This window comes from Zea mays, chromosome 3 (assembly GCF_902167145.1).
Source record: "Zea mays cultivar B73 chromosome 3, Zm-B73-REFERENCE-NAM-5.0, whole genome shotgun sequence".
Classification (NCBI taxonomy): Eukaryota; Viridiplantae; Streptophyta; class Magnoliopsida; order Poales; family Poaceae; genus Zea; species Zea mays.
The window spans coordinates 210,061,982-210,073,368 of record NC_050098.1 but is presented as its reverse complement, the minus strand read 5'-3'; the positions used below and the strand labels follow the sequence as shown (position 1 = coordinate 210,073,368).

Below are 11,387 nucleotides of genomic sequence, written 5' to 3'. Positions count from 1 at the left end.
CGTTTTTATCTTTCCATCATAATAAAATGGAAATGAGTCGACAATAATACACAACTGTTTATGTTATCTTTATGTTTCTTATGATTCCTTCTTCATTATTATATTTTATGCTGATGAAGGTATGTCCTTCATAACCTTCGTCCGAAAATCATTATATCCTTAGGGAAATAATGCTTCAAAGGACGAAGGATATTAACATTTAACATTTTGTGTTGCCTTGTTCTTGATTCATAGCATTTGAGAACAAGTCCCCAACACTTTGGTTCCCACAGCTCTAGCAGACCACGATTTCCTTCTAATGGTGGATGCATAGTGTTTTTCCTAACACTTTCCAGGGGCAAATGCCACAACTGGTATCCTTCACAGTTTACTAATCCTAGTGTTGTACCATTGTCTTTTTATTGATGCAAGACAAAGGCCTGGCAAACATGTGGCTCATGGATTCCCACCGTGCGCGCCACATGACCGGAAACACTAGATGGTTCTCCAGCCTCGACCTCGTGATCGATAAGTAAAAGGTAAATGGGCAAATAAGCCATTTCTATAATATTTTGGTGATTAATGACCAACACAACATATTAGACTAACTAGTTTGCTAAGTCTATGAGCGCAGGTTCACTCAAGTGCAAATTGAAGAATCCAAGTTTAGATGAGCTCAAACAAGGCTAGGAAGTGCAACATATTGAAAAAGGGTAAAAAAAATAGTGAGGTTTGAACCTTTGAATATGTCGTATACAACTTTTGGAATGTTTTTGGCACTTTGGTTTGATCTCTAACATAGTTTCTAGTAAAAGTGTCATTTTGGACTTGATTTGAGCTAAAACAGGTCTCATACAGAAAAGATGAACTAAAGGTATGAACCAGTTGGGGGCCTTCCTCTTTCGAAAGTCCTCAAAAACTTAACTAACATGTTTTTTAGTATAACATAGACTGTTACAGGAGACTTCGACTTTGAGATGAAGGTGTGCATGGTATGAAGGTGCAGTCTGAAGGAAGGACGAACTAGCTCCGAAGCTGTGGCTGAAGAAGCTTCGGCTTAACACAAGGATGATAGTGAAAGATGAAACCGACCTAAAGGAGAAAAGACTGCTTAGTCCTCGACAACCTGCCTTATGGTCAATAGTAAATGTCAAGGACATGAATGTAATTTTGTCCAGACTGCGTCCTGTGCCTATAAATAGATGAACAGTAACACCGTACTGTTCATGCTGAATTGTAATCACTCTTGCGTCACTCCCGTTTTTCCACCTTCTGTCAAGCCGAAGGTACAAATGTAATATAAATATTATTGATGTTTATTCATGATTATGAAATAAGAATATAAATAATCTAATGATTTGAAATGATTGTTTATATTCTTTTTGTATTTCATATGTCTTTATTTACATCTTTGCTCACTAAAATGATGAAGGTATGCCCTCCATGACCTTCGTCTGAAGATCATTATATCTCAGGGGAGATAATGTTTCGAAGGACGAAATTCTCTAATCATTAACAACTGTGTTGCTTTGTTCTTGGTGTATAGCTTCCGAGAACAAGGACCAACAAAACCTATGACTTAGACTAGGTTGACATACTCTAATAAAATTTCTATAAGTCATAGAATAACTTCTACGACTAGCAAAATCTAATTGGAGAAGTTTTGGCTAAAAAGGACTTAAGCTCAGCTGCTTGGGGTGCGCCATCGAACCACTTTACGAGAGGCGTTTGCAGGAGGCCTCGGCAGCCTAGCGCATCGAACATTGGGTCCGATGCACTGGACCTCGTCATACATGAACTACTTAGTCTCAAAAAATTTGGCTAAAATTTATTGGACCTTGGTCCGGTGGTGTAACACCCCAAATCTCATTTTGAGAATATAGTAAAAGTTTTCCAAGGATCTTAAATTAGATTTTTTTTCCGTAACTTTTTAAGTCACATCTCCCAAAATAAAAATTTTATAAGGAAGATTCAATAAAAAGATTCTTCTATAAATTATCCTATGTTGAAGTTTATAAGCATTAATGTTAGAACATCTTTTAATAAGAGATCATACAATAGAAACTATTTTTCTTAAAATAATTATATGTGTGCTACATATCCAAAAGCATTTGCACAGACAAGACAATAAGTAAACAATTAAATTATATTATGCATGATTGGTTTTATTTATGCATTTAAAAATTTAGTTTGAAAACTCGAAACAAATTTGAATTCGGAATCTAAAACCTGAAATAGGAAAATTGAAAACCGGAAATAGGAAATAAAAGAACCGACCATTCAGCCCATTCCCCTTTCTTCCATCAACACATGTCCATTGGTTTTGTTATTTTTGCCTTTGTTTATTTCCTTGCCATGGGCAAGTCTCGTACAAATGTCAGGTTCACATACTCTATGAAAATTACGTGCACCCGGACACCACCACTGCTCGGTGGGGCGCTCTCCAGCTACCATGCACGCACGTTCAATATATGGTCTCACTGACATGTGGTTGTCTTCACCATGGTGGCTTGGTCACGGTCTCATGGACGCGTCCAATTTTTGCGTAGAAAGTGTTGGGGCACAGTGAAAACGAGACACAGACATATAGAGAAAGTGACAGTTAGAAATGTAGAGAAAGTGACAGTTGTATATTCTTATGAAGTGTGTACATATATATACATAGTGAAGGGACACCACGAAGGGTCGCATCCCTTGGAATTCGATCACATAAAATATTTTCTAACACTCCCCCTTGATCAATTCCAACTTCATTTGATCATCTGTCAGCTGGTATTTCAAGCCATATCTCCTCAAAAACCCTGTGGGAGAAAAATCATGATGAAGCATATAGCTTAGTTGATATTACCTCGTTAAAAACTTTGGATGAGAAAACCTTAATAAGGCAAAACTCAACAAAGAAAAGAGTGTAATATGATGGTACAAAACAGGTCAAATATCATGGAGAATTACTTTCCCCGATCCTTGCAATCACTTAAGTCTTCTCATACCAATCACCTCAACACTTTTATGAAAACGTTGATTATGGTAGAGATTTTGTGAATAAATCAGTATTGATTATCACAAGACTTTGTTTGCAAGATGTTTATATCTCCAATTTCCTGAAGTTCATGGCGATAAAACAATTTAGGAGCAATATGTTGCTCCTGATATAACATGTTTCCATCTGAACAACACAAGCTCAACTATCTATATAGATAATGGTCAGTGGTTCAATTGAACCATGGTACAACATTGTTCTCCAATGGACCTCTAGCCCAAAGAACAATAATATGTCTATAGCCATCATCTCAAAAACCCCCGTGGGGAAAATAAATGATGAGACATATAACTCAGGCTAATATTTCTCTAAGATAATCTAGTCAGAAAATCTGAGAAATCAACATATTAGCCGAGTCTCCTTAAAAACCCAGTGGGAGAAATAAGGAGAGTAGTCATACTCTATTGTTGATTCATTTGAACTCTAGGGAGATAAACTCATCACCTAGTTCAAATACAACAATAACTATTCCATAATGTATCATCCTCAAAAACCTTTACGGGAAAATAGATGATACGACATAGGCTTGTGTTGATGTTGTCTCGTTAAAAACTTTGAATGAGAAACCCATGCAGGGAAAAACTCATGCGAAGAAAAGAGTACAACATGATGTATAAACAAGTTCTTCCGATCAAGAAGAAACTCCCCCTGATCTTTGCAAATCACTAAGTCATCTCATACCTACTCTCAAACATATTAAAAATGTGGAGTAAGGTAGAGACTTAGTTCATAACTTGTTTTTTCATCTAAACAACACAAAGTAATATTATCTTTATAGATAATAAGGTCAGTGATAGAAAATCATGACCACCACATATCCTCAATATGTAGTATATCATTCTGTACAATCCCACGAAGTGTACTATAGAATGATTAGTGTAAGTGACCATTAATCTCTGTTGATCAACATTTATCAAACAGTAGGTCCAACTTACCAGAAGTATGTCATTGATCTTGTACCTAGGGATCTTCTATAGATATCCAAGATCAATATATCCAAACATAAGGAGAGCATGAGTATACCTGGAGATCATAACTCGATCTCATGTGCTGTTAGCTAGCAAACCTTTGCAAAGCAATATCCGGTCGGATGCTCTTGCAAGATACAATAACACATCTCATGATCGGAAAGAATCAAATAACAATGATTCTCTCATATTGAATTTCTTCAATATATGTTGGATATAGACAATTTTTTTATCCAAGATACTCAAGATAGTTTACTTTGAATTGAAAATCTCTTTCAATTCATATCTTCTATCCCGAACTCCGTCGATAAGTAATGTATGTTTAGAAATATGTTGCACATATTTACGCTAAACATACCATTCTTTGTATATCCCTTCGGAAGGAAGGATTCACTAGGTCGAATGTACCATATTTGACCTGAATGCTCTAAGTCACAAAGACTTTCCAAGCATTGCAAAGTTGTGATTGGTTATTATGTATTTGGAATCCTTCAAGACTCCATAAATACCATAATTCAGTGACCACATTTGCATATGTTGTCACTACATCTATCAACTGCAAAGATAGATGATTTACTGCCCATATTATTGTATCGGAATTTAACTACTCACAGTAGAGGAGAATTTATAGCATTAAAACAATGCTTGGGTTTGCGTATAAACCCAGTTGCTACTAGCCATGCTTTCTCACCACCTCATTGTTTCCAAGTCCATGAAAACAAACTTGTATCCACAGTAAGATACCTTGAAGTGGAAATAATTCAACACTTCTTTCCGGTGAGCAAGGCTATCTCTGCAACATTGTATCACTCAATAAGATCCAGTTTGAGCAAACTTGTGCTCTGCTATGGCCATAGTCTTTTGGATCATTTGGAGTGCATATACAATTAGCTGAGATGTATGTGTCGACACTTGTAGCTTTTAAATAACACAATTCTCTAGTTGACATGAAGTCATTTTCTTATGCACCCTTATGATTTCTCGTGAAATCCCAAAACGAGAATAAATGGCTTTCGATAACCTAGCCTCATTAGTGTGCACTGAGCTAGGTTGTGAATGTCTTCCATTCACAGAATAATCCATATCATTTAGGTGTCCACCAACTCTCGGTTGGTTACCATCGAATAGATGGTCTGCATTTACTATCTTAGAAGGTCTAGCCTTCAGCTGCTTGCAAGCATCTTAATCCCAATTTGTGACCACACTTCTCCCCCTCTTATTTACAACATCATTTTAATAGGGAGTTGAGTGGTGTTCCATGTAACCACTCTTTCTGGCACATCCATGTAGGATTAATTTGAGTGACACCTCATAGTAAATGCATATGGCAGTCAATTTGCAACTTCTTGCAAATCATTTGAACCTAAAGGTTCAGTTTTAGTACGTGATCCTGAGCCTGAATGCTTACTGCATTCATTATAATTTCCTGGCATCATTTTGGTACTCGAAATCTCCCCCTAATGCCTGGAAAAGCTCATGATTCAAGCAAGCGTACGGGCCGTAAATAGATTCGCATGAAGAGATTCTAAAACTTAATGATCGACGGAGAATGAATTCTCACATAGATCCCTAGCTTTCTGTGTGCCCATATATGTACGCTGCGGTGGTGAGATTGGGAACATACCCAATGTACGCATGGGAAATCTTTCACGGATTCCCACGTACTAAAACTATAGGGGAACTTGTACATATAGTACATATAGTTAATCACAAGTCAGGAGCATGCAAAGCTTCCTGACTCCAACCATAACCAGTTGGAAATGACAGTACTTACTTATGGTCATTAATGATCTGAAATTTTTGAATCTATCGTAGATTCATCATATCCTTTATGGATATCAGTCTGAATACCAAGAAAAACGATCATCATTGTAAGCACATTTGGTAAATTCAGTAGTGTGGAGGCTAATGTGCTCAAGCTTGAGACATTATTACTTAATGGTCATGTGTCGTCCGAAGGATACACTTGAGGTCATCATATAGATGCACCAAAGAACCATATAAGGCCTTCAATGTCCATACGATCTCTGTAATGGACCACACTCGTTCCTTTGAAACAATTCAAAGAACTTAACCAATTCAGATCAGATTTTAAGATAAGAGGGACTTAAAATCTCATTTTTGATGATACTCATCAAGTATCCATCTTATGGGAAAAACATGACCAACATAATTGTCCACAACTTTTCATTTCATCCCAATAATGGAATTACTAATTCAATCTTACCTAGCATGGTAAGTATCATCACATGAAAAGTTATAACATATGCAACACTTTGTATGGGAGGATGCATGTAGAATACAGTCCATAAGAAATATTTCTGAGAAACATATGCAATATCCATCACTATCACCTTGTGTTTCCACATGATAGTAATTGTATGGATATCTCTATAATTTGGTAAGATAAATTAGGATATATCAACACATCCTTGATACTTCCATTACCAGAAGGGGACTAGATATTAACATATCATGATATCGCGCGAAGTGATTGTCAAAATATTCTTTCCTCTTTCCAAAGGAATATGAGAATATTTTATTTCCCCACTTATAGAGTTTGTGGCTCAATTCTCCACATTGCATGTTTCTTCCTCAATTGGAAGAATCCCTGTACAAGTTTGCACAACTCAAATCAATGAGTCATCAACTCCCTTGATGAGTTCATTCAACTCTAATCGATGAGTTTGTTTAACTCAAATTCATATGAGTTTTTACACTCAAATCACATGATTGTGTTCAACTCACATCGCATGAGTTGAACCTATCAATTATGAGATTATACCAAATCTCATGCGTCATTTAAATAGTACTCAAAAGCAAATCATCTAACAAAGTGGTCTTCTCTTAGAAAAAGAAGTGTTGTTACATGATTAGTCCAAATCATGAATTACACAACTAACCACTGTTATCATGTCAGATGGAAGATTGAAGTACACTTCATATCTTAGCTTTCATGAGTAGTATGCATCTATTGGGATTTCATATACATGATTAGATGCTTAGGTATACAACACTATACCACGTATAGTGTAATGAAAAAAGAGTTTGTCATACTCATTGCCCTTCCCTTTTTAATGTGCGTATATCTTTGCTTTCAAGCAAAATATATGAATACAAAGTGTTAGTCTACAACTTAATGTAGACACATACTCATAAGTCCACAAGTCTTATGATTTTCTTTGCTATTCATTTTGCGCTTGCATATCAAGCCGCAAAAGCACATAAGTTCTTTTCATAAGAACCGTAAGAGAAAGAGGGCATCTCATTTCCTCCAAAATGAAGAAGTGAATCCCCATATTATGCAAAAATGATCTTGATATCCATTGAACATATCCAATGAATATTGAGGATAATTAAGCCCATTAGGCGAGTTCATCAAACTCTATTAAATAATTATCCTTGGAATAACATAACCATTTTCGTGTGATGTTGCAATATTGCAGCAAAATATATCATATATTCATATGTTGGAGAATTCCAGGTATCACATACAGTGTACCAAAAGATTTTTGAAAAATTGGTGGACACAACGTAGATAATCTCCATGTAATGAAACAATGGAGTAGATCTCCCAGTAGTAGGCAAAACTTTTGTTGCCTGAAAGCATGGTCTCTGGGCTGATATATTCAAAGAACATACCGCAGCCAATGCTTAGGACTCCACTACCCTGTGTTTGACCAAATTTTCAAAAACAATGGTAATCACCATAAAGGTGAATAACCAACATCACATCTCCTGCATATCTACTTGGGACAACACATAGGTAATCATCATCCTCATATGATGTAGACCTCTTACTGATGGGCAAATAATATTTTGCTGTCTAAAAGCTTGGTCTCAGGGCAAATAAATTCGAAGAACTTATTGCAGCCAAAGCCTAGATCTCCATCATGTGTTGAATAATCTCAAGTTGAATATATGTATCATATTTTGCAAGAATTCACCCTTTAATTAAGTAGAACTTAATTAAAAGTATTCTCTGAGTTGCCAGCATGACCACAGCGTCCAGCCTGGCTCCATAGCCCGCGACGCCTGTGTGGTACGTGATCTTTTTGGGTTAGCACGTATAGGTAATCATCTCGAAAGATGTAGACCTCATAGTGATAGGCATTTCAAATGCGGCCTAAAGCACGGTCTCTGGGCTACTAAACTCAATAAAGAATTTAGCGCAGCCAATGCTTAGGACTCCATCACCCTATGCTTTTCCCAGAAGAATGCAACCTTATTTTGCATGTAGACTATTCAGTTTCGACTTATTAATGTGCTATGTTTTCCATGCAAACATAAAAGAATGTAAAAACAAAAGCAAGTCGAAAATATGTGAATTATAAATGTAAATATAATTCACTTTCAAGTCTGAATTTTTTACAATAAAAACAGACAAGTATGTGCAATTACATATATCATCATCAGTCTAAATATGCAAATTTAGATGTACAAATAATGATACATTCAGTAATTTATACGAACACATAGTTCACATAGTTCTTGTTACTGAAAAACTGCAGAAAATAAATAAATATAGCGCTCGTGGTCCAACCATGGCCGAAAATGGCCCATGGGTCTATTTTTTTCTTCGGGCAAGATGGAAGATATGTCTACCGAGTGTAAATTAGTTTGGGTATTTTAGCATTCATTCCAATCCACGTGTATTAATATAAATTAGAGTGTAAATTAGTTTATTTACGTTCCAATCCACCTCAATACATATATATAATACATTTCAGCTGCATTTTAGTTTCCTGGCAAGTCGAGGGGCACGATGCTCGTCGATGCTGCCGATTGAATGGGAGAAGATTTGTTCTGCGTGGTTGAATAAGAACTGCAAAGTTTGAACTCCCTGCTGGAGATTATTCAAGCCCAGTCCAACCTTGTTATAATTATTAACTCAGGAAAAAACATAACTTATATCATGTTTTTGTCTGTTAGTGGCGTATAGAGTTGAAAAATAAACAGGGAGCTGATGTGTTCCGTACGTGTATGTAGGAATAAGAAAAAGGAAGGCAGCACGAAAAGGGACCATGCATGAGTGATACGTCCAGTTAATATATATCATCACTAGAGAACATGAACACAATTTTTTCAGTGTTGTGTGACCTCTGACCATGCATGCATGTATTTTTAAGTTGTTGCTATATATGACGACAAGACCGAATTGAAGCTAGTAGCAGCAAGAAAATACTGTAGCAGCTAACATGAGTAGTACAGCGCTGATGATGAACACAGAGAGAGGTTGGAGTACCGCCCGGCCGGCCGAACTCGTCAGCGGCGCCGGCCCTTGCCGCGGGGCGGCTGATGATGCTTGTCCTTGCCGAAGAGGCTGCAGAAGCCGCAGGCGGCGACGCGCGGGGACGGCGGGTCCAGCGCCGGCTGCACGTGGCTGGCCCTGTACCCGCGGCTGGAGCCGCTCCGCTGCTGCCGCGACCGGGCCGGCTTGGCGAGCTCGCCCGACTGGTGCTTGTCCTCCCACACCGTCCCCGACGACCCGGACCGCCGGAACGTCTCGCTCGACCGCTGCAGGCCGGCCATGTATGTACGCTCTCTCCTCTCTGGCTAGGCTAGCTACCACTACCACGCCCTGGTCGTCAGCTGGCCGGCCTGTGAGCTTTATTTCCCGCCTATATATGACCGTGCAGTGCAGGCGAGGATGACGTACGGAGCCGGGGTTTCTGCGCTTCTTTTCTGTGTGTACGGGTACGGGCTCGGCATATAAATGGCCGCCTTGTGCAGATACGGCGGGGGAGGGGACAGACAGCGCAGTGGCTGCTTGCATTGGTCGTCAACTGTGCGATCAAGACTGCATTAAATTAAGCGGGAAGAGATGGTTATTTGACTTTGACCAGAGAAACAAAAGCGTAGCACGGGTCGACGAATGTGGTGTCAGTTTCTGAATAATTCTGATTTATTTACTCACGGCTGACCGGCTTGCAATGGACTATTGGACTGACTGAACAGGTGTGGTCTCTGGTTGCATAGCCTCGTCGATCTCGCGAGAGTCATGGATACTACTTAATTATTAGGTGGACATTGAATGAATTGGTTCTAATACCTCATGATCCGGTCGTACGTACGTGATGGTTTGTGTTGTTGTTTATGTTTACGTTTACTTGACGGCGGTAAGGAATGGTTGGTACATGCTGCCAAGACAACCGGGAGAACGTGGCTGCATGCGTGATCACGCGCACACGTATGCATGGCCTAAGATTTGAGTAGTTGTGGCATTGCTCGTCCACTCGTTGCATGCTGAGACTCTTCAAATTATAATGTGAACACCCCAAGAGCAACTCCAAAAGGATGCTAAAAGCACCCGAAAAAGTGCTTTTTGAGAAAAAAAAACACTTTTCTTCCACTCCAACAGCTTCTGCAAGCTTCCCCAATCTTTTTGTCGTCGCGCATCCGTGATGATCCCTCCCGCATATTTACGCGAGCTGAAATCTCCCCAATCCTCTCGCTCGCGCCCATCCCATTTGTTTCCCGCGTCTATTTGCGTCACGCGCACATTTTTGTCATGGCGAATGTCGAAGGAGGGGGATGCAACATCGACGTCGGGTACTATATATGAGGTGCAGCGCCCGTGTTCGAATCCAACGATGGCCCTCCTTGCATCCTTGGGTTTGCTACAACTACAAGACTGCATTACGACAAGAAAAGAAAAGCACATGGAAATTTCCTGCATCTTGTCGCGATTATTACTGGCAGCTTATCGTGCTAGACACATGAAATACCATAGAATCAGCGGATAAGAATGACCCATTTATCGTCACACATACGCTGGAGCAAAGAGGGCTAGTCTTCAGTTTTTTAATTTAGCCTAGTTTTTAGTTTTTTAGTCTTTATTTAAAGAAACTGTTGGAGTGTACAGGATAATTTGCCCGTGAAATTAGTTTTTAGCATGTCCCTAATAATTATTGTTTAGAGAAATTTTTTAGCAATCTTTTGGAGCTGCTCTAAGATGTTGCCTATTAACACTGCTATGTAACTGTTTTTTTGCACCCGATCCATTTACCGATTAGTTGGCAGTGATAACTCTCTTGAAACTTAAATTAAAAATCCAAAAATAATTAAAAATCTAAAAAATGATTGAGAGTTGTCAAAAGCCATTATTAAAGGTTTGTATCATTGTCGCCTTAGCCACGAATCAATGATAAAATATTACGTTAGTTTAAGCCATGAAGTGAAACAGGCTATCGTTGTCTCGCCTTGAGCCACGAATATCATTGTTAAACACCATTTTATATATAATATTGCAATATTTAAGAATAGTGCAGTATTTTTCAAAACTGTGAAAAAACTTTACTTCCAAACATCCCCTTATGTGTATAGGATACGTTCTTGTTGCCTTTAGCTAATTTCCAACAAAATTTCCGAGAGTCAAACTTCTGACGGGATAATTTTAC

The 11,387-nt window shown here is 38.5% G+C and overlaps 1 protein-coding gene across 1 annotated transcript; it reads right to left on the bottom strand.

Moving 5' to 3' along the window:
* Positions 1–2,588: 2,588 nt before the first annotated feature.
* Positions 2,589–9,665, bottom strand: LOC103651281 (plant/F18B13-26 protein). The gene is made up of 2 exons (XM_020550494.2): positions 9,233–9,665; positions 2,589–2,780 (listed from the first exon to the last, which is right to left on the bottom strand). The coding sequence occupies exon 1, from the start codon at positions 9,517–9,519 to the stop codon at positions 9,253–9,255; it is 267 nt and encodes an 88-aa protein (XP_020406083.1). The 5' UTR covers positions 9,520–9,665; the 3' UTR covers positions 2,589–2,780; positions 9,233–9,252.
* Between the last annotated feature and the right edge of the window lie 1,722 nt (positions 9,666–11,387).

Bases quoted from the DNA above. Each gene is read 5' to 3' on its own strand.
- LOC103651281 (XM_020550494.2), bottom strand. From the start codon at position 9,519: ATGGCCGGCCTGCAGCGGTCGAGCGAGACGTTCCGGCGGTCCGGGTCG.